At 41.6% G+C, this 24510-nt stretch overlaps 1 protein-coding gene across 1 annotated transcript in view; it reads left to right on the forward strand.

Annotated features, from left to right (window-relative positions):
* ADAMTSL1 (ADAMTS like 1) overlaps positions 1-24510 on the forward strand; it is a 379909-nt gene that overhangs the window by 226738 nt on the left and 128661 nt on the right. Inside the window, 2 exon segments of the mRNA XM_032595636.1 lie at positions 8730-8940; positions 22275-22454. Of these exon segments, the coding sequence (XP_032451527.1) occupies positions 8730-8940; positions 22275-22454 (391 nt within the window).

Here is a 24510-nt window from a genome sequence, read left to right on the forward strand (position 1 = left end):
GCTAAAATTGAGCCCCTACAAAGGAGAAGAAGGAAAGAAGTTGGGGGTCAGGGAGGGAGCCAGTTAAAAAGTTCAGGTCCAGCCACATAGTGCCCCCTCACCCCCACTGGGTCCACTGGACCAAAGCTGAGCCCTAGATATACTGGGCGGAAAGCTCAGCTCAGACTCCAATGGAAGTTTTTAAGCAGAGGAAGTAAAGTCACATTTTAGAAGCACTGGGCTGTGAATAAATTGGAAACTGGGAGATATAGGGATAAATTGGGAGCTATCAGTAATAGTTCGAAAACCTTGAGGGAACAAAGGATCCTAGACAGTGTTCCAGTTGGAAAAAGAGGTTTCTTTGCCCTACCTTAGGCTTTCTAGAGCTGGACATGTTCCATGTGTCTGATTTGTTATTGCTTGATTGCTTTCTACCTCCTGACCTCAGAGACATTCTAAAGGAAAGAGATATCTTTGGGAGGCTTTTAAAATATCATATGATAGAAATGTTTTTTGTGTTTTTTTTTTAACTTTTAACATTTATTTATTTTTGAAAGAGAGAGAGAGAGAGCACAAGCAGGGAAGGGGCAAAGAGAAAGGGAGACACAGAATCGGAAGCAGGCTCCAGGCTCTGAGCTGTCAGCACAGAGCCTTATGTGGGGCTCGAACTCACAAACTGTGAGGCCATGATCTGAGCTGAAGTTGGACGCTTAACCGACTGAGCCACCTAGGGGCCCCATCATATGATAGAAATGTTAAATAGAAATGTCAAGTTGGAGGATTACACACAAGTTTAAAGAAAGCTTCTAACAAATAATTGGAATTTCCAATGGTGTTGTACGTCTCAATAACTGCATCTTTAAATTTTGAATAAAGAAATAAGCCCTACTTTGCTGCAAAAAATCAGTGTAAGAGAAGATTCTTAGGACACATATTGGGGTGTAGAGAGTCTACCTTTAGAAATTATGTGTGTTCATACCAGCAACCAACAATGAGTTGCTGGAGGCAATGGCCATTACCTTTTCTGAAATAGTATAGGAGAAAAATGTTGGCAACTCACATAATGAGCTCTTGTCCAAAAGAAGGCAAAAATTCCTCCTTTTATATAGCTAATACAAACACAAGCTACTAAGAAATGCCAACCACCATGGGTCTTTGCCCACATTATCTCTGATGGCCACCTTTACAAAAAAAACAAACATATCCTTGGGGGGGACCACACTCAGCCTTTGCCCATTTGCTGCCAAGTACCACTGCTGCTCTACTGAAATAACAACTCCAAGTATATTCATAACCTTGGGTGGCATCAGTGTGTTGTTTTCTATTTTTTAAGAATAGATACGTCATTTTGTCAGTTGTCATTTCTGAACTTGTAAGCACCAGGAATCCTGGAATTTGTATTTTGGATCTAGTTTGAATTGCTGTATTCATCATTCTCACCCTAAGAGGCAGTACAATATAGTATTTAGGCATGCACGAGCCAGGCTCTCTGGGTTTGAATCCTGATTTTCTTATTTACTAGCTGTGTTACTTTGGATATGTTGCCTGACCTTTTAAAACCTCTGTTATGTCACCCTGTAAAATGGGGTAACTTACAGTACTTTATTCATAGGGTTGATGTGAATAATAAGTGACTTTGTATATGTATCACACATCTTGGGTAAGCTTTGCCCCAAGTCCTGACAGGACCTCCGTGATAGAGATTGGGATGATACAAAGTTGAAGCTTATAAATCCATAGTGTTGGCCTCTGTGATAGGAGCAGCCCCATTCTCAGAACTCATGTCTAAGTCATGGTAAACTTGGATGTGATGCATGTGGAATTGATCTGGCATTAGACATTCTAAGCCATGACTAATTAATCATTTAAGTTCTCTAGACCTCAGCTCCTTGGTGCTAAAATGCATAAAATAATACTACCTACCTCACAGGGCTATGGAGAAGATTATAGGAGAGAGTGCATTGAAAACAACTAGCCACAGTACATGACTCATTGCAAGTTCTGCATAAATGTTAGAATTACTATTGTTATTGGCCATAATGTGTGAAGTCAGACAGATTGCTGTCACATCATGGCTTATGGCCATGGCTAAGGGTCTCTGCCTAGGCCAAGGCAAGAGGCTAGCCAGATCCAGGCAGGGTGACAGGATCAGAATGCAGTAGGCCAGATGTTGGGCAGAACTCCAGCACATGAGGGAAACAAAGTGAGAATTGGGAAACCAAGGCTAAAATTTAAAATCCAATTATAAACACAGGCCAACCCAAGTATATCTGATGTGGGGCAGAGGGCAAAAAGACTAATCCCAGCCCTGAGGGGTGGAAGGTAGCTTTCTGTCTCCTGACTCTTGGTCAGGAGTCAGTTACTCAGGAGCTGGACAAGGTCCAGCCTGAAGCTACAGAGCATCAGCTGTGATCTGTCAGCTCCCAAGCTTCCTCTTTAAGCAGGTTTTGACAAAAAGCACAGGAATATGGAGAAGGCGGCCAGAGAGAGAAAAAAGAGCAATATGGAAAGAGAATGCTAGAGGAACCAGAGTTCTCAATAACATTTTGGCGAAGCGCCTAACCATGAAGCTAAACACCTGAAGCCTAGAAGCTGAAGGAAACCATAGTGATCATGTGTATCCTTATAGAGTCAGGATCCTTTAGCCAAAACCAGTGGGGCAGATGTGTTTTAGAATTCAGATTTTTTTTGTACTTTAGAAATATGTTAGGGTTACTATAACATAAATTATGTATTATTACCCCTAGTAAATTCTGGGGGGAAATGCCATAATCCAACAGGCTAACACTGCTGCAGTAAAGTATATAAATATTTACACTAAGTGGGATGCAACCTATAAAGGCATTATGTCAGTTCCGATCCAGTGCTGTCACCAAACAATTTGCACCACACTGAAGAAAATTTTGTGTTCAAGGCTTTGGGGACTTTGCAATGATTGCTGACAGTTGTTCAGTGGACAGAGCTGAAATGGTTAACCAGCCGAGTGACTAAACCAAGCACACACAGTTCACTGGGGCTCTACTCAGTTTGTGTCACTTCCCATTTATTGAACATCTATGTTCTAGGCATCATGCTAGATACAGTGATTACAGTGACATACTCGTGTCCTGGGGCTGCCATAACACAGTACCACAAACAGGGTGACATAAAACAATAGAAATGTATTCTCTCACAGTTCTGGAGGCAGGGATGAAGGTGTTAACTCGACCATGCTCCTTCCAAAACCTGGGAGGTGAATCCTTCCTTGCCTCTTCTAGCTTCTCGTGTCTGCTGGCAATCTCTGACATCCCTTGGCTTGTAGAAGCATCACTGCAGTTTCTGTCTCTATCATTACATGACATTCCCCTTGAATGTCTCTCTCCTTTCTTATGAGGACACCATTCATACTGGAATAAGAGCCCACCCTACTCTAGTATGATTTTATCTTAAGTGATTATATCTGTAATCACCCTACTTCTAAATAACGTCATGTTCTGAGTTACTGGGGGTTAGGACTCCAACACACAATTCAATCTAAAGTGCTAAACCAAAACAGACATTGCCCCATGCTCTCATCAAGGTAACAGTGGAGCAGGGTAGTCAGATTATAGGTGCATTGAGCACAGCAAAGAAAACATTCAACAGAATAATAAGGAGAAAAAAATTACAAACCATATATATGATAAAGAGCCTAATCTCCATAATATAGGAGGAACTCCTACAACTCAATAGCAAAAAAAAAACAAAAACAAAAAAACAAAAAACAAAGCAAGCTAATAACCCAATTTTAAATGGGCTAAAGACTTGAAAGACATCTCTCCAAAAAAAGACAAATCAATGGCCAACAGTGTATGAAAAATGCTCAACATCACTAATCATCAGAAAATGCAAATCGAAACCACAATGAGATATCACCTCATACCTGTCTGGATGGCTATCATCAATAAAACAAAGGACCACAGTGTTGACAAGGATGTGGAGAAATTGGAACCCTTGTGTATTGTTGAGTAGGAATGCAAAATGGTATAGCCACTATGGATGACAGTATAGTGGTTCCTGAAAAAAATTAAAAATAGAACTACCACATAATCCAGCAACCCCATTTCTGGGTATTTATCTAAAAGAACCGAAGTCATTGGGGCGCCTGGGTGGCGCAGTCGGTTAAGTGTCCGACTTCAGCCAGGTCACGATCTCGCGGTCCGGTCCGTGAGTTCGAGCCCCGCGTCAGGCTCTGGGCTGATGGCTCGGAGCCTGGAGCCTGTTTCCGATTCTGTGTCTCCCTCTCTCTCTGCCCCTCCCCCGTTCACGCTCTGTCTCTCTCTGTCCCCAAAATAAATAAAAAACGTTGAAAAAAAAATTTTTAAAAGAACCGAAGTCAGGATCTCAACAAGATATTAGCACCCCTGTGTTCACTGCAGCACTATTCACAATAGGCAACACGTGGAAATAATCTAAATGTTCTTCAGCAGATGAATGGATAAAGAAAATGTGGTTTATACATACAAAAAAATAGTACTCAGCCTTTAAAAAGAAGGAAAGTCTTCAATGTGTGACAATATGGATGAACGTCAAGAACGTAATGCTAAGTGAAATAAGCCAGTTACATGAGTACAATACTTCATGATTCCACTTGCATGTGATATCTAAAACAGTCAATTCATAGAATCAAAGAATTGATGGTGGCTCCCAGAGGCTGGATGAGGGGAGAAAGGAGGAGTTACTCACCAATAGGCATAAAGTTAAGCAAGAGGAGTAAGTTCTAGAGATCTGCTGTACAATATTGTGTCTATAGTCAACAATACTGTATTGTACACTTAAAATTTTGTTAAGAGGATATTGTGTTCTTACCACCATAAATTTTTGTGAGTGTTGATAATTTCCAGAGGGGGAGGTAGCAATGAGACTATATAGTAGGCAAATTTTACCCAGTTGAGGGATCCATCCCTGAGGAAGTAACATTGTCAGCGAAGACAGAGATGAGTAAATGTCAACCAGGCAATGTGAGGGGAAAAGCATAATGCCCTATCCTCTGAGCGGCTGCCTCCTCGCATCGCTGGGCTTGTGGGGAAGCCAGGCCCCAGAATCTCAGGAAGGCCTGTAAGTGCCTCACAGGCTGCAAGACACAGCCAATCCCACCCCGAGGGTGACTTCCCAAGGCTGCAGCACCCCCTCAGAAACAGCCAAAGGCACAGAAGGCTGGAAGGCAAGCAGCCAGCCAGACCCAAGGCTCACAATTGTAGCCCCTACAGAGACAAATAGGGGGAGAATCTCTGTTTTCCTTTCCCCTCCCCTTTGGCCTAAGTTGATCCAAATACTTTCAACCCAGAATCAGCAAAGTGCTTAATACACAAATAGTTTCTGCTGACCTCCTCCCTTGAAAACGTAATATACTTTTATCATGGGTAGGCAGATATGTCTGTTTTGTGATTTGATGAACAGTGTTGAAGTGGCCTCATGGCTGCCAAAAGGCCTCTGCTTCAAGGTCCCAGTGACCCAATTTCTTCCAGAGGTGAAGGCATAAGTGGGGGCACTAGAAGGGCAGAGTCCATACTAGGACAGGTTTTAACCTTGGACAACATTCACTGTGTAGGCAGCTCCTTTGTGAAACACACACATTGTGGTCATCAGCATTGAACACGGTTGTTGGATTTTGTTTTATAGCCACAACATATTAGAACTTTACTGAAAAGTGGGGGGAACACCCTTTTTTTTGATGTTTATTTATTTTTGAGAGAGAGAGAAAGAGGCATAGGATCTAAAGCACGCTGTACTCTGACAGCAGAGAGCCCAATGTGGGACTTGAACCCACAAACTGTGAGATGGTGACCTGAGCCGAAGTCAGATGCTTAACCAATGGAGCCACCCAGGTGCCCTGGAAGACATCCTTTTTTGAACCTTAACAAACATAGAGAAAAGTGCACAAATCCTACATGCGTGCCTTTGTGATTTTTCTCCAAGTGGATCCAGGCATAGCACCCAGATCAAGATAACATCCCAGAATCCCTCTCCCCAAGTCTCCTCTTCTAGTTATCGCCCACCAAGGGGAACTACATCCTGATTTTAACATCATAGATTCGTTTTATGTTTTGAACTTCATATAAATGAGAGCATAGTATGAACTTTGCTTTTGTGCCTTTCTTTACTCAATTTTATGTTTGTGAGATTCATCCACGTTGCTTCTTTTTGAAGTTTATTCTCACTGTTCTATGTTATTGTATAAATATATCATCATTTTTTATCCACTCAGCTATTGATAGACATTTGAATTATTCCCCATTAGAGCTATTATGAATAGTGCCACTTTGAATATTCTTATATATGTCTTTTGATGAACATACACATGTTCAGAGGAGAGAGTATGTACTTGTATTAGTTGTCTATTGTTGCCTAATACATTTCCCTAAATCCTGGTAGCTCACAACAAAAATAAGTGTTTATTATCTCTCACCATTTAATGAGTGAGGAATCTGGGAGAAGCTTGGAAAGGCAGTTCAAGGTCTCTTATGAAGTTGCAATCGTCTGGAGGCTAGACCCAGTCCACCGGATATGCTGGCAAGGTAGCTCACTCATGTGATTGGCAAGTTGGTGCCAACTCTTGGTGAGCAGCTTCAGTTCCTTTGCATGTGGACTTTCCTGAGGAATGTCTGACTGTCCTCATGATGTGACAGCTGACTTACCCCAGAGTGAGCAAAGAGAGAGAGAGCCAAATGGAAAATATATCCTTTTCATGAGTTAGCCTTGGAGGTCACATAGCATCACTTCTGCTTAATCTTATTCCTTGCAAGTGAGCCAGTAAGTTCAACCCAAACTCAAGGCTTCATCTTTAGAAGGGAGAGGCAGCAAAGAATGTGTGGATATATTTTAAAACACAACATTTTAAAGCTAGGAATTAAGCCAAACTAGAAATCTAAAAATAAGTTTATAGAAATTCACACAAGGATCTAAAAGAAATACATATTCAATCCAGCCTCTCTTCCATTCATTTAAAACTTTGTGAATGTTTATAGAACAGTTTTCAAAGTATTCCCTGGAAACAGCGTGGTACAATAGAATGGACTAAGACTTTGGAGCCAGACACACCCAAGTTTGAATCCTGGATTCACTACTTACTAATTATGGGTTTGGGGCAAATCAACATCTTGAATTTTCAGATTTCCTCAAATATAAAGTGGGAGAAGTCAGTAGAGCCTATCTCATGTTGTTTTGGAGATAATTAAATGAGATAATGGGTATAAAGTGCCCACTATGCTGCTAAGTCCCTTCTATTTGTTCATTTATCAGGAAATTGTGAACCATGTACATTAACTATCTAGAAGGGGCCAAAATGAACACTGTGAGTGATACAAAACGGACTCACAGAGCTTGCCTTCAATAGGTGTATACTCCAATAGGGCCCTTAACATTAAGGCAGAATAACTGTAATATAATTAGGAAAATGATCAGTGTCTGGAACAGGTAGGGGCACAATCCTTTAAACGTGGGTCAAATTTGGATACAGAGAAATGGAAGACATCTTAAAGGATGGACCAGGAAAGGACAAAAAGTATTCTAAATTCAGAGTAACAGCTTGAGTAAAGACAGAAGTAGAGAACCAGAGGGCATGAACTGAGAATAATGAAGTTGTTTGCTACGTACATGACTTAAACACAGGTTAGATGAGAGGAGGTAGTGGAAATAGGAGCTGGTAAGGTAGTTATAGATCAGAGTAGCAGAAGGAGATTAAGAGAGTGTGCACTCAGTTTTGCAGTCTAATGAAAAACATTAAGGCCAAAGGTTTTTAAGCTGATTTTCAAGGCTAGCTACAAAAGCTAGGAGGGCCTAGCTACTTAAGGACCTACTTGCCATGCTTTTCTTGGCTAACTCCTGTTTGTAGAATTTTTGTGCCTCACATTGTAAATAGAACTTTCTAACACTGATCATTAAAGAACACTTCCCACTCCAAGCCCAGGCAACTTAGCTTTTCCTTATCATTCCCATTTTGGAGGCTGCATCAACAGGGAAATGGAATGGGATTGTTTTTATAGGCCCGCAGCTCACTGTAAATGTACTTCGCAAGACTTGGCCATTTGGAATGGCCAATTATGCACTCAACTCCTCTGTGTGTATTTGACTTCTACTTCCAGATAATGAGCCATTCTCTCCACTTAGTTCCCCTCAAGAAGACTGATCTATTTAGCAACCTTCATTTTTGTTACATTCTCCAGTCCTAGGTGGTGATGATATTTATACATAAGACAGAGACATTTCTATGCTGTGATGGAAGCTTGAAGGAAGTTGGAGCCAATGACCTTTTACTCTGAAGCCAAAAAAAAAAAAAAAAAAAAAAAAAAAAAAAAAAACACAAATTTTTCAGTCTTGCTAAGAATGGGGACTAGGCAAATTAGCAGAAAAGCTTCTTCTAGACCTACTGTTCAAGATGTAGTGCCCAAAGCCTTTCTGTGCTCAAACCTATGTCATATCTATCATACCTCTGCTTATTTTGATGAAATTTGTATATTTTATCAAAATAGACCCAGTTATAACCATTCTTGGTGATTTTACGGGCAAAAATGGATGTTCCATTTTATCACCTACTTTGTTTATCGTAAAAGAATTCTAGAGCACCAAGGAGAGGATGGGTTCTAGGCTTGGGATAGAATTCTTAGCCAATCTTATGCTGGAACTTACCACATTCCCAGGTATGTATTTTTACTCTATTAGCAACACTTGACGTCATGATGTTCTCTGCACAGGTACTAAGCATGTCCTCGTCTCCTCTGATTTCTTCCCAGGTGGGAAATTGGCAAGTGGAGTCCATGCAGTCTCACCTGTGGGGTTGGCCTACAGACCAGAGATGTCTTCTGCTCCCACCTACTTTCCAGAGAGATGAATGAAACTGTAATCCTGGCCGATGAGCTGTGTCGTCAGCCCAAGCCCAGCACAGTGCAAGCTTGTAACCGCTTCAACTGCCCCCCAGCCTGGGACCCTGCACAGTGGCAGCCAGTGAGTTCTGGGGCTACTCAATTTTGGAGTTGGTGTGTACAGCTCTGATTCAGGACAGGGAACCCTCTCTTCAAGGAGTTTTGTCCCATTAAAGGAAGGTTCCAGGTCTGTTCCTCCCTCCCTTCTTAGTAGTCCCTCAACCTTATTCAAATCCAGATATTTTCATCATAAATACTGTCCTCTTTCTATGGTTTTGCACCAGTGTCCTCCAACAGCAATTCAAGACCCATCTGTTAAACTGAGTATATGCACAACAGAGTTTTCACCAAGCTAAGAAAAAAAATTTTTAAGTAAGGACAGTGTGATAGGTTTTCCATAAAGCTACATTTGTTCTGAATTTGTGCCCTTTCTAGTTTTTTACTGTTTAAAATTCTAGGAAGTCCTAGGTCCTAGGCAATGAATTTTCATTTTTTTTTTCTTTTAAATATAGTTACTTACTGGGGCACCTGGGTGGCTCAGTTGGTTGTGTCTGGCTCTTGATTTCAGTTCAGGTCATGGTCTCATGGTTCGTGAATTTCAGCCTAGCATTGGGCTCTGTGCTGACAGTGCCAGGCCTGCTTGGGATTCTCTGTCTCCCTCTCTCTCTGCCCCTCCCCCACTCATGCTGTCTCTCTCTCTCTCTCTCAAAATATATAAACTTAAAAAAAAATAATTACCAAAATAAAAGATTAGAAATCAAGCCAATTCCAGACTTTTTAAAATTTTCCCAAGCTCTAAGAACTATTGTTTTTTAAAACAATAGGGGTTGCAAACTGCCATCCAAAGCCAGGGCCATCTCATAGAGAGTTATTATAAATAAAGTTTTATTGGAACACAGCCATGCCCATTTCTTTTTTTATGTATTGTCTATGACTGTGTTTGCACTGGAAGGGCAGAACTGCATGGTTGTGACAGAGGCCATTTAGTCCACAACACCTAAAGTATTTACTCTGTCCTTTTACAGAAAAAGTTTGCTAACCCTACTCTAAAGCATACATTATAATAATACAAATACCATAATATTCTATTGAAAATACATATTTATCAAATTTTAATTAAATAATTTTTGCATGCCTTTAAAACAGAGGAATTTTAGGTTATTTGGATAGAATCTTATTTTGCATTTCTTATTCATGAGGATATCAGGCATATCTTTAAAGTGACTACAATGGTCACAAAAAGTAAGCCTGAAAGGTGAGGGGGGACATGCATCCCAGTTTTGCTAAAATAGTTTTTCCTCTCATAAGTGTCCCAATTAAAATGATAAATTATATGGTTACCCAAGTGAGGAGAGAGCATTGCAGCTTATATACCCTTGCCTTAGTGCTGTGGTGGGCGGGGGCAGCGGGGGTGGGTGGGCTGCCTTTTCTAGACTGCCATGCGTTCCCATGCTTTTCCACCATCAGTTGGCAAAGCCACTTCCTTCTCTCTGCCCATCTTGGGACTGTGATTTACAAAGCACCCAAAGAATCAAAGAGTAATCAGTGAGCAAAACTCTAAAATGTAAAGCATCTGGAAAAAGATATTGACTACTTCCTTTTAGAGCTTAAATATCTGTGTGGCTAAGCTCATAAATACCATGCTACTATGTGACAGTTTCTAGAAATCAAGAGGATGTTATATATTTCGAATGCCTGTGTACCAGTGTTCTTAAGAAATATTATTACCTAACTGAAGTTAATCTTCACAACAATCAGTGGAAAGTAGGTTTTATTATCTCGTTTTAGGTTTGAGAAAACTGGGCTCATGCAGGTAGCAAATCTAGGGTTGGCCATCAACCCAGTTTTATGTGATTGTTTCCACTATACCCCATTTTAAAGACTACTATGGATGAAAGAGCAATCAGGAATTATACAGGAGTCTTCTTGTTTTACACATTATGTAACTGTGGCCCAGATATGGTCTTGCCCAAGATCATAAAGCCTGGTGCAGACCCCAGGTCTCCTGATTTTATACTGATTTTATCCTGATTTTAACTAGAATGAATCCATGACCTCAAACTGTAACACAAACTAATGCCAACCCTAAGACAAGACCAGAAATCAATGCACATCAACCTCCACTACTGTATTAAGTCCCCGTATTATTAACTTGTGTCTCTGTTAGGTACATAGTTCTGGAAAAAATACTTACTGAATGAAAAAAATGAATGACTAGATCAAGAATACTGCCCCACAAGCCATGAAAATGCTGACCTTATATCTTATTGATAAGTTTGTTTTATGGTTATAGGTCCTAATAATGAAACTAAATAACGAAACACTGGTTGAGCACCATGATTGAGAACCACTGTTCTCAATCTGAGACACTTTGATCATGACAGTCTTCTGCTAGGATTTTTTTCAGTGACATTCCATTGCCATGTAGTAAAGCCAAATGGCATGGTCAGGCCTACATCCCCCTGCACGTCTGCTCCTGCCCATCTCCCACCATGTTTCTCCCACCCCTGCTTGTACATTCCTAATGGCCCATGCTTGTCCCTGCCCACACGCAGTTCCCTTCCCCTCTGCTTGTCAAATCAGGCAGGAGTCCCACCTCTTCTACCAGGACCCCTTGCTATCTTCCTGCACATGGTGTTCATGGTCAGTGCTGCTCACTGAACAGTCACATTCCACCTTACTGTGTGAGCACTTTTCCATGACTTTTGAGTAGACCCTAAGGTCAATGAGACAGAGACTAAGTCTCAGGTATGTAAAGCATAGAGCATGGTGCTGAAAAATTCCATGGCAAGTCTGCCAGTCCATTTATTGAGCACTTACCCCATTTCAGGACCTGCTTATCTTTTTAATAAAAGCAGCACTTACTTTGTTTCAAGTTCTAGGCACTTTACATATTTAACTCACTTAATCCTCACTACCCTATGTGATCATTACTACTGTCCTCCCTGTTCCACAGATGATGGATGTAGAGCACTATGAAGTTAGCATGAATTCAAACTTCATGTAGCAGAACTCTTTCTACTGCTCTCATATTTTCTCTTTTAATCCACTCAGAACAATCCTGTGAGGAAACAAGGCTCAGAGAGGGTTCCTTGCCCCAGGTCACATGGCCAATAAATAGCAAAGGGGGCCTGTATGCCTCAAAACCCCTTCTCTTTTCCACTATGCAGTTCAGCTTTCCTAAGACCTCTTTATCATTTCCTCCAAAGTATTAAATTGTGAGGAAATCTAACACCAGCCCTAAAATCAGCAGTTTACATAAAGCTCACTATTTGTTGTCTTATCCAGGGCAGTTAATCTGTGCGTGTTTCCTGTTGCTGCTATAACAAATTACCACACATTTAGCAGCTTAAAACAATGTGAATTTACTGTCTTATAGCTCTGGAGGTCAGAAGTCTGAAATCAGTTTTACTTGGCTAAAATCAAGGTGTTGGCAGGCCTGCGTTCCTTCTGGAGGCTCTAGGGGAGAATCTATTACCTTGCCTCTTCCAGCTTCTAGAAGCTGCTTGCTTCCTTGGCCCATGGCCCCTTCTTCCATCTTCAAAGTGCCTCACTTCAACCTCTGATTCTGTCCTTTCTCTCTGACTCTGATCCTCCTTCTTCCCTCTTATAAGGACCATTGTAATGACACTGAGCCCACTGGGATAATCCAGTTATCTCCCCATCTGAAAATGCTAATGACATCTTTAAAGTTGCTTTTACCATGTAAGATGACATTTTCACAGGTTCCAGATTTTAGGACATAGATGTCATTGTTGAGCCTGCCAGTCTTCTATATTTTGGGCTATGCATTAGTCTCTGTTAGCACAATATTCTTGAGATTAAAATTAAATTACCACTGTACTCACCACTATCTGTGAGCTTCACATGCACCAATCTTTCTTTATTCATTTTTATTCTAAAAAATAAATGGAAAAGAGAAATGAGATGAAAAAAGATAGTTGCTAGAAGGGTTAACTGAGATGAATTAGGAAGTCCACTCTGAAGCATAATTTATATTTCTCTGTATTATGCATGTTTTATGATCAGGATTGTGTCCACCAACTATACACACATATTGCACACATCTGTGCAGAGACTAAAACAGTCACCATGGCCCCTGTTTTCTCCCTTGCTTAAAACTATGATTATGTGGCCATTTCCCTATAAACCATTTTTTTAATCAGGGTTACAATTCAAAATGCCTATAGTTTAGCTATATAAAAAGGTATATGCGAGCAGAGTCACGGCTAGTAATAGTAAGAAAAAAGAGGAATTTTTTTTTTTTTAATTTTTTTTTTTTCAACGTTTATTTATTTTTGGGACAGAGAGAGACAGAGCATGAACGGGCGAGGGGCAGAGAGAGAGGGAGACACAGAATCGGAAACAGGCTCCAGGCTCCGAGCCATCAGCCCAGAGCCTGACGCGGGGCTCGAACTCACGGACCGCGAGATCGTGACCTGGCTGAAGTCGGACGCTTAACCGACTGCGCCACCCAGGCGCCCCAAAAAAGAGGAATTTTAATGACAACTACAAATGCTTGAGACCTCACTTTTTTCATTTTTTGGATTTAAACACACACACGTAAAAGAATGACTTTGGTCTGGATTCGAGGATTGTAGACTGGCAGGAAGAATCAATTGAGTCATCAGTTTTGTTACATTCCAGTGACTAAAATATAAATTCTCATAATTTAGAAACCATGCTTATTTAAAACATTATATTCAGGGGGAAAAATATCTATTAGGATGTTTATCTCAGTTTTGGCAGTGTGTTTTATAAGGAAATGAACACTTGATCCTACCTTTAGAATCAACAACAAATGTAAGCAAAACAGAGATTAGAAGTAAAATGTCACATGTGCAGTGCTTTTGTTTTTGTTTATTGGCAGAACACTTTTTGTAATAATTGCTCTGGATTTCAGTGGTTTTGCAGCCCCATGCTTCACACGGTAACAGGAATATTAAACCCAGAAGATTCACTGGACACCACTTGTGTGTCCAGGGTTAAGAAAGATCATTTCATATTAGATCAACAAGGTGATTCTAATCCACAAAATAGTTGGGGTATAAATTCTGTTCTCATTTAATAATTTTGAGCAAGGCTCCAGGCTTCATTTTCTTTGTTTCTCTGAGGCCTAATTCACTGTGGCTCAGTTTGACCTCTGTTGTATACCAAGCACTGTCTCTACCAGCCTTTTGAACCTCTCAGTCTTGCATATCACAAAGTTACATCAAATTCCAAAGGTCTAACACCAAGCTTGATAACCCAGTCACCTGGGTTTGCCAGCAGACCTCTTCTTCCTTCACAGGGCATACTACCTTCTAGCATGTTCTCTAACCCATTGCCTTGGTTCTAGTCCTCACAACTAACCAAACTATCACAAACAGCCTTTTACTTGGTGTGTCCCTGTAATTGTCTTATTTCTCATCCATTGTTTCCCAACTTGGTACAGTTGTTCTTTACTACAGGCCTTCTGTTGAGCCTTTAAAATATTAATATGTGCTGAGGGCCCCCAAACAGGGTATGGTATGGAGTGTTATTTAGACTTACATGGCCTGGAACCTTTTCTCCATGGTGCACCTATTAATGGCTCACAGGGCAGTACTCTCTGGAACCCATCAGCCTTCATTGCCTGAATAATTTTCTACAAATTGGATTATGTTACACCCGATGATCTTGAGATTGTATCCAGATATGCCCAAGGCCCTTCACTGTTTGCCCCTCAGCCAGCTTCTCAGTCTCCTTTCCCAACTGCAACCTTCCCATGAACTCTATCCTCTACCTTCTCAGGTCTCCTCAGAGATACCCATGTTCCCTCATACCCTGGGTCTGTATACATGCAATCTGACTCCATGGGCACTCCTTATCTCCCGGGCCAACCCCTCATGTGTCCCCTCTCCTGCAGAGCCTTCCCCAGTTTTCCAGAAAGACTTAGTTGCCTCTCCTCTGTATTCCCACTTTTGTAAAACTGATCACATTTGATCATTTTTTTCTCCCTCACTGGACTGCAAATGCCTGAGGCTTAGCAACCAGGTTTTAGTCATCTTAAATTCCCAGCACCTAATACAGTGCCTGGGACTCAGCAAGTACTCAGTGTTTGATGAAAGAATGAATGAGTGAATGAAGAAATGAATGAAATGAGTTAGAAACTATAAGTAGAACACATTAAAACTAGAAAGCTGACCTTAGAAAGAATATAAATGTCACTTTGTGTTGGGCTCAATGATATGACTTGAGGGACCAAGGAAATGAACTCAGCTCTCAGTAAATAAGGCTACCAACATGAAACCAAAGGTGTCAATACAGGCAGAATTTCTTAACATGTGATCACGGGAAAATCGTTCAAAGTACAGGACACTTAGGCCACTGTAGTTTTATATAGAAACCTAACTTTTAAATGCTCTCCTTACTGTATATTTTTTACTATCGTATAAAACTGGTGAATCTATGACCTTATAACATGAAACATGTATGGCGGCAAGGATAATCATTAGCATAAATACTATTTGTTGTTATTTATTCTGTTTATGGCATGTATTTAAAAATAATACCTGTACTAGAGATCTACCTCATCAGGTAATCTCAACACGTTCCCAAAGTTGTCGCAGACTTTGGAAACTATTAATTTGAAATTTTATCTGTAGTTTTTAAAAGTTTCTAAAGACACCCTTTCAGCCGTGCAAACACAGCAAGGAAACTTTCTGAGCAAAGATGAGGCAAGTGTTTAAGAGCAAACATCCCTGACAATAGTAACTTAGCTGGATGGTTATCTGCCACACCTGGAGGGTCACAGCACCCAGCAGAGGACACGTTGCATCTGGCTAAAACCCACTGCTGACTTACTTAGAAACAGCTCCTGGCTAATGATAAAACAGCTCGATAAAAGGTGGATGTTCAGCCTATCATCTGGATGTTTGTGTCACGTCTTTTAAACATCTGGATTTTTGGCTCTTTTGTTCATCCAATCATCAATTCAACAAACATTTATGAAGTGTGTGCTCTTTGCCAGATGCTACATTAGGCACCGGGGAATAGAAAGATGAGTGCATTCCCTTTCCTCAAAAGATGCGTAATCCTGTGGGGGGGTGGGGGGAATTGCAGACACATAAACAAGTAGCCCTTATAGAAGACATGTAGCACCCTTGCAGGGTAGGAGGTGACTCATTCTTTGAGCCTTTGAACTGGTCCTTCAAAGGTGTCTTGGAAATTTCTGGATAGACAAAGAGGCAAAGGGCATTGTTCACAGAATGAACAAGGTGATCAAAGGCCTGAGCAGAGAAGGCATCTGTGTGCCCAGGGAAGAGCAAATTGTCCCCATGGCAGGCCACCAAGGAATGTGGCTGGGTAGCTCAGCATGGGTCAGAGTGTGAGGGCTCTCAAGGGCGTTCTCAGGAGTCTGAATTTGACCTCCTAGGTGTTAAGAATTTCCTAAAAGTTTTCGGGCTAGATCAAATTTTGAAACAAGCTAATTTTCTTTACATTTTCTTGTAACTGCTTTGTTATCACTTTGTCACAGACTTCTGCACATTGCCGGCAGGAGTCACCTAAGGGCCTGTCCCTGAAATCAGTCCTATCTGCAAAGTGATGACCCAGCTAGATTATGTTTCATGAGTGGTCACCCTCTATAGCACAATTTTATTTCATCTCCACCCATAGGTGGACCAATTATTTTCATCATCTATTTCCTCAATTTGAAAGAGAGAGAAAATTAGCCTGTGTTTTTCCTTATTGCCACATTCACTAAGAAGTTCTAACTAAGCAGCTTGGATCAGAGAGCTGTTCTTATGCAGCTACTTGTTTATTTTTGGAACACTTACTCACATTGAACGGAAGCCCCTGTGCCTTCTTAGATAGTTAGAAAAGAAAATTTTAGCCATCGAGCATTGAAGAGATCTGTAATCACACAAATCCAGTGTCACTAGTGAAGTGACTAAAATGTCTGTCACCATGTAACAGAAACTTCAAGAGCGTGTTCTTTATGCCTAACAAACTCAATAGGACCCGTGGGGAATTTGATTGTGAATTATAATCAAAGGATTGGAAGAAAAGTGGCTTAATGTAATTTTGAGGTTCAGGGAATAATGATTTTATGAATCAGCTATTAGTTTTCTCAAAGATAAATACACTGCATTTTCACTACAGTGTACATATTTATGGACCATACCTAGATGTCACATTCTTCTGGCATCAGTTATAAAATGTCAGTCTGCTGTTTAGCTCATACCCTAATTACTTCTTTACTAGGAAAAAAATCATTAATTTTAAAAGAAAAAAAATAGGGTGTAGAGGAAAACTGGAGATATCCAATCCTAAGGTCTCCTATTCAAGATGTAACACTATCATGCTGGGGAAATTTTTGAATGCAATTCTCAAGCACTAGTATGAGCAACAAGAGAACCAAAATCCCTTTCTTCAGAGAGCTAATAGGATAATGGATGATAATTTCCAAAGGGATGAGACCTATTTAAAACAGGTATTTAAAAACAAAAAATAATGAATACATAAAATGAGGTGACAAAATAGAGACTGCTTTGGCTTTTCTAGCTAGTAGGTTAAGAATGGCTTCTCCAAGTGGCGCCTGGGTGGCTCAGTCAGTTGAACATCTGACTTCGTCTCAGGTCATGATCTTGCAATCCATGAGTTTGAGCCCCGCGTCGGGCTGTGTGCTGACAGCTCGGAGCCTGGAGCCTGCTTCAGATTCTGTGTCTCCTTCTTTCTCTGCCCTCCCCCACTCATGCTCGCTCTCTCTCTCTCTCTCTCTCTCTCTCTCTCTCTCTCTCTCTCTCCCTCTCCCTCTCCCTCTCCTTCTCTCCCTTTCTCCCTCTCTCCCTCTCTCCCTCTCTCCCTCTCCCTCTCTGTCAAAAATAAATAAGCATTAAAAAAAAATTTTTTTAAAGAATGGCTTCTGCAAGTAGATGAGAATGGAATTAAACCTGAATAATTAGAAAGACTCAACCATGTGAAGATGTATGATGAGAGTGAGCCAGGTAGAGAGAAGAGCAAGTGCAAAGGTCCTGTGGGAGAAATAAGCTTGGGATGTGCAAGGACCACACACACACACACACACACACACACACACACACACACACACAACCAGTGAGGCCAAAATATACAGGGAAAGGGAAGAATTGTATGAGATGAGATTGCAGAGGAGTGTCTGGTTTCTCTTGTTCACTGCTACAACCAAAAACCTAGAACCATGTTTGGTCTATGACTGGTACTGAATAAATTTCTGCCAAATGAATGAATGAATTTAAAATTTGAGTTAGACAGTCTCAAAGGTTCCTTCAGGGCAGGGACCAGAGCATGTAGAAATTTGCAGGTCAGGGATAGAGGAGTTTGGATTTTATTCTAATCATAAAGGAAAGTCATTGAAGGCTTTTAAGCATGGGAATTCTGTGATCTGATTTATGCTTTGAAAACATCATTCTTGCTACTGTGTGGAGAATAGATTGTAGATATGCTGAATATCTTCCATTGCTCCTATAGGTCCACTCTGCCTTTCCACCTGTATCTCAGAAGGCTAACCTAGATAGACTCTACCCTCTGGCTTCTAGTTGTGTTCAACCAATGGTGTTTTCAGCAGGCCATCAGAAGGAGAGAGAAGCTGTCTTCAAAACTGAGTATGCCATCTATATGCTACTAGGACCTAACTGAGAAAACTAGAGACATGTTTAGGAAGCTTTGTAGTAGTCTAAATGAGAGATTATGATATCCTCATTTATTATTTGTGGTGGAGGTCAAGTTTATTTTGGAGGGAAATCTGACAGTATTTGCTCATGGATTGAGTGTCAGGGAAGAGGTGGTAAGAAAAAGGAAATGCTCAAGGATATTTCCCATGTTTCTGTCTTAGATATAGCACCATCCAGTAAATGGGGAAGATTGAGAGGAGAGTGGATTTGGGGCAGGGTTCAAAGGTCAAGATCAAAAGTTCCATTCTGGGCACATTTAGGTCAAAATGCCTGTTCACATTTAAGACATAGGGGAGAGGTCAGAGATTAAGATTTAAATTTTGACTCATCAGCATAAACTTTTTTTTTCCAGACAGTTACCTGTTGAACAAAATTGCATTAAGTTCATGGAAGAACTTTAATAATTCATAGAATAGAAAGAATTATAGAGAACACAGTCCCTACCTAAGTTTGGCAAATTTTAGAAATCAGAAATTCACATTGATAGTTGTCTAATTATAAAAGAGTCCTAAGAAGGGCTGAATGATAATGGTTATAACTAATCTGATGATGGAATAACTGGTTGGCTAGAAGTGAGAATTCAATAGAAATAAGAGAAGACTGGCCTAAGAAGTCATGAAAAAGGCTATAAAACCAAATTTAAAACCTTGGTTGTCTGTAATAGCAAGAAGGCATGTTTTAAGCAAATGGAACTCTTGGCCACTAATTTAAATTTCCCCCAACCACCAACTTCAATTCCACAAATATTTATTGAGAATTTACATTTGCAGGAGGCACTGTGCCGGGCAGTGTGGGTACAAAATGCATTGAAGAAGTAAAGTAAACTTCTACCAAACAAGAACTAAAATTAAGGTTTGCTTCTGTCAGAATGAAAAGACTGGGGAGTCATCAAAATGAGCCAGAGAAGCCTAAGTCCTGGCCCACTCACAGCTTGAATCATGAGCTCCGAGGCCATAGATTTTTCCTTAATTAAGGTTAAACAACATGCTAGACAAGCCCTTGGAAGGAACTGTTTGGATCTGTAATGAATAATAACAGGCTGCAGACCACTTCCAACGGTCTACCTACACGTTCAACTTTGTGGCATAGCCTAGAAGCTGTGTTCAACTGTAGCCTTTCAGCTCAGAAATCTCTAGGGAAAATACATTTCCAGGCCCACCACAGTGTAAATAAGCCATTTGGAAATGTGTGTCCCCGATCTGGAGCATGGACCTTCTCCTGCCTGTCAGGGATAGTCCCAGAGTGGAGGCTGAGGATTGAATTGCAAAGCACCGCCCCTCCAGTGGCAGAAAGGATGAGACCAGGCTCTGGCAGACTTGGTGCTTAGGAGGCCAGGGGCCCTCAGTGGGAAGCAGCAGCAGCCTACCCTCCCACTGCAAACAGAGAGAAGCTCCTACAGCCACAAGAAAGAAAAGCTGATCTTGGGCTCCTCTCCCGCTGTGTCCACACTCCCAGTGGGGAGCGTGTGCTCAGGAGGAGCTGGGTGAATGTTGCACAGAATGGAAGTAAACCAGTTTTTGCCCAGGTGTGGCCTTAGTTGAATCTCTTCACCACTCCAGCCTCAGCTTCTTTATCTGTAAAGTAGGGATAAGATCTACCTCCCAGGACGGTTTTGCCTTTACCATTACCCTTCTCTTTTTGTATAGCGTTTAGGTAATTGAATCCAGCCATAAGAAAATATATTTAGAGGTAGGGGGTGGAACACCTGGGTGGCTCAGTCGGTTAAGCATCTGACTCTTGATTTCGGCTCAGGTCATGATCTCATGGTTGATGGGTTCAAGCCCCACATTGGGCTCTGCGCTGACAGCGAGGAGTCTGCTTGAGATTCTCTGTCTCCCTCTCTCTCTCTGCCCCTCCCCTGCCCTCTCTCCAGTAGTTCTGAGGTCTTACACCACTCACAACTGCAAACAAAGAGCAGTTTTGCATAGGCCAGTTGCAAGCAATCACTGGTTCTAACAGAGGCTTCTGGGTCCCATGTACCCCTCCATGTTTATTTTATTCCCATTGAAAATGGTGGAGGCATGGAGAGATGGCTCATTTGGAGAGATGGTTCTCGATCCTGGTTTACAGAATTACTTGGGAGATTTCTTTTTTATTATTATTTATTTAAAAAGCTGATGCCTGGGAGGCACTTCCCAAAATTTCTGATTTAATAGATCTGAGATGGGACCTAGACCTCAGTACTTTTTAAAAGCTCCCAGGTGATTTTAAAGTGCATCCAGGGTTGGGACCACTAAGAGACAGTGACCGCTGGGCCACAGCAGCATTCTGACCATACTCAATCACCATCCTAACCTTGACCATGAGCACAAATCCCCCTTGCACTTCCAAGTACAGGCCATTGAGCACAGACCCCCACAAGTCCTAAGAGGCCCCTGCTGCAGCACAAGCCACTCCCGTAAAAACTCTCAGGTCTGTATATCCAGGCCTAACCCCCCAGCGAGCCCAAGGGCAGCAGGTAAAAGGGAAATGACTATTCTTGAAGAAAAAAGAACACTCTCTAGAACTTTGTCAGGAAAGTAGCCCCAACAAAGAGTAGACACTGGAAGCTAATCTAAAAGTGACAGAACACCCAAAGCCACAATGGCTTAAATAAGAAAGAAAAGTATTTCCTTCTCATTTAAACACAGGCCATCCAGGGCCCATGTGGTGGCTTCACCATCAGGAAGACAGGCTACTTCCATCTCTTTGCCTATCACTGTCCAAGATGGGAGGTTAAAGTTTAGACCTCATGTTCACATTCCAGTCAGCAAGGAGGGGAAAGTGAAGGGGGAGATGCCACACTCTTTTCATGGTTATTTCCCTAAAATTGCACACACACTGCCATGTATATCCCATTGGCCAGCACTTAATCATAGAGCCATGTGCATCTTCAAGGAAGATCAACGAATACAGTGTGTATGCTGAAAAGTCATGTGCCTAGCTAGACATGCTAAAAATTGGGGGTTCCTTTGCTGTTGCAAGGGAGGGGGCTACTGGGAAACAGCCAATAGTTGATGCCACAGGGGCCTCCCTTTCCCTTCATGCAACTGGACTGTAACTATTAAGTTACATGTAAACAATGTGTTTGACTGGGGTCCCAGTGAAAACCACTGAAATAAGACTATTTTCCTATAGCCCAAATTCCAGTGGCTGTAGCTACCACTGCCCTAAGAAATCACCAGTCCTACAAGAGGACTTCCAGGGGAGTTCTTCAGAAAACGAGGCCTTAAATCTAATGTCCCTCCAATAGGGTAGAGTGAATATTCACACTTAGAAGGAAAGGGCTGACTTCTGTGCACATTAATTCCTCCAGATTTACACTGATGGCAGGAGCTCTCTCTTGCTCTTTCTGGAAGCTGCACAGATTATTTTCACTGGATCGTAAATATGTTTAACACCCTATTATACTAACCTTTTAAACCAGTTGTCTTGGGTAGCTGTAAATCATAGTTTAGGAACAACTTTCTATGATTCAAAGGCCCTTGAAATTCCTGGATGCTGTAGTTAAATACTTGAAATTAAGATTGGAGGGTATAGATTTCGCTACATTTCAAGGAAAGGAAACAAAATCCTTTTGGGCTGGTTCTTAGTTTTCTTTTTCTTTCTTTCTTTCTTTCTTTCTTTCTTTCTTTTCTTTCTTTTCTTTCTTTCTTTTCTTTCTTTCTTTCTTTGCAATCTTTATTCAGCCAGGGCTAAGATAAGAATTGGCAGTCAAACATCTACTGTCCTATGTTAGGTTGACTTTCTCTTCCTTCCCCAGTGTTCCCGAACCTGTGGCGGGGGCATCCAGAAGCGTGAGGTTCTTTGCAAACAGCGCATGGCTGATGGCAGCTTCCTGGAGCTTCCTGAGACCTTCTGTTCAGCCTCAAAACCGGCCTCCCAGCAAGCCTGCAAGAAAGATGACTGTCCCAGCGAGTGGCTCCTCTCCGACTGGACGGAGGTATGTAGGCTCCTCAGAAGGAAATAATGAAAGAGGCGTAAGGAAGAAAAGCAGGCACCCCAAACTTACACATAGAGAGGATAAGAATAGAACAAAATAATCCTCCAAGCATTACGGAACAGATTTTTGTAAGCATTTATACCACAATGTGTCACTAGCTTTTAACTAGGCTGCAGGGACATGAGGTAAACAGCCAGCCCTGATGCAACAATCAGAAGCATGGAATTGTAAACGGGCTCCTCGTGGAACAAAACCAGACCTTGTTTGGCCCAGAATTCTTCTCAGAACACTGCGTTGTTCTACCTTCATCCCCACACCCACCTCCCCGACCTCCCGGCACCTCCTCCTCCCAGATGTTTCTAGTCTCTACTCAGGAAGGGCAAAGCCTCTCTCGTTATTCCCTTCCAAGTTACTGGACAATAAGGAACATGATTTATTAAGAAGAGAAGACCAGGGAAATCCTGCCTCTTTACTGTCAGTTTCCTGGCTCCAAGACGCTAACAATTTCCCTGCAAGAGAACTTGATTTCCCCTGTTGCTTGCATTTGGGGGGATGATTACATCAGCATCCACCATTCCTGACTTGCCTCATAAGTTAGGGATATACCCCCAACTAACCTACTTTTCTAAACAGTTCCTACTCTAACACTAGCATCAATGAAGTCATTTACACTCACTTTCGACTTGTTTTCAGCCCCTTTGACTACTGTGAATTGCCTACAACTCCCTCAGCATCGTAGGCCTGTGTGTCTTCCATAAAGAAGTCCCCCCAGAAGTACTGCCTCCTAAGCAAACGTAGCCAAGAACAGAATCGCCAGGCCCAAAATGAAAATCTTTGTGTCACAAACAGATGCAACACTGTGCCCTTTCTTGCATATAAGCATTTGAATTGGCCTTGCTGATCCCACTGCCTTCTCTGTAGTTGTGTGTATACATGTGTGTGTGTATGTTGTACAGATACACAGGATGGGGCTGCTGCTGGTTGAAATACATCCCAGGGACTTGCTTCCACAGAGAGAAAAGCTGCCTCTAAAAATTAAGATGCTACCTCTTTCAACCTGTTCTTAGACTTCTTGCCCTTGATCATATCCACTCATACAGAGTTCACTCAGATGATACCTGCTAAGGGCATTGCAATTGTGAGGTAACCTACATTACCACAGGTTTTGTAATTTGGCAATAAATTGCCTTCTGGTGGCATCTCACCCCAAATGTCTCAGAACAGGAGTAGGGCATGATTATTTTTTTCAAATTTTAGAAACAATTTTCTTTCAGCAAGATAAAGGATTAGAAGCGTGTCAAATAAGTGTGTGTGTGTGCACGCACGCACACACACGTGTGCATGCATGAACATGTGACTGACAGTTTTTCTATGGAATGATTTGGGAGTATAGTATTATATCTGAAAAAAATCATAAAACAGTGCAAGAGAGTGTAGTCATATAGTTGCCAAGTAAGTGACTCTAGATGAAGATTTCCTCCCAGGGGCATATTGTGAAAGGTGTCCTTCTACAAAGTCTATCAGTGACAGTTGCCATGAGTGGGATGCTGAGGAACTGACTTGTATGTACTATAATTGTCCTCCTGTGTTCCTGGAGTTTGTGGCCTCTGAGCACATAAGACCCACAGAATTCAGAAAAAATTATTTTAGGCCCTCAGATTTGAAGCAGGGACCGTTGTGATTAGGCGCTTAGAAAATGAAACTGCTGGGGCGCCTGGGTGGCGCAGTCGGTTAAGCGTCCGACTTCAGCCAGGTCACGATCTCGCGGTCCGTGAGTTCGAGCCCCGCGTCAGGCTCTGGGCTGATGGCTCAGAGCCTGGAGCCTGTTTCTGATTCTGTGTCTCCCTCTCTCTCTGCCCCTCGCCCGTTCATGCTCTGTCTCTCTCTGTCCCAAAAATAAATAAACGTTGAAAAAAAAAATTTAAAAAAAAAAAAAAAAGAAAATGAAACTGCTGAATTGAGGTACTCTGGGTCCCATTAAGTACAGCAGACAGTTTTTTTTTTTTTTAAGAAAGTTGGTAGGGAGGAGAAGCAGAGAGAAAATCTTAAGCAGGCT

The sequence above is a fragment of the Lynx canadensis genome, chromosome D4 (assembly GCF_007474595.2).
Source record: "Lynx canadensis isolate LIC74 chromosome D4, mLynCan4.pri.v2, whole genome shotgun sequence".
Taxonomy (NCBI): domain Eukaryota; kingdom Metazoa; phylum Chordata; class Mammalia; order Carnivora; family Felidae; genus Lynx; species Lynx canadensis.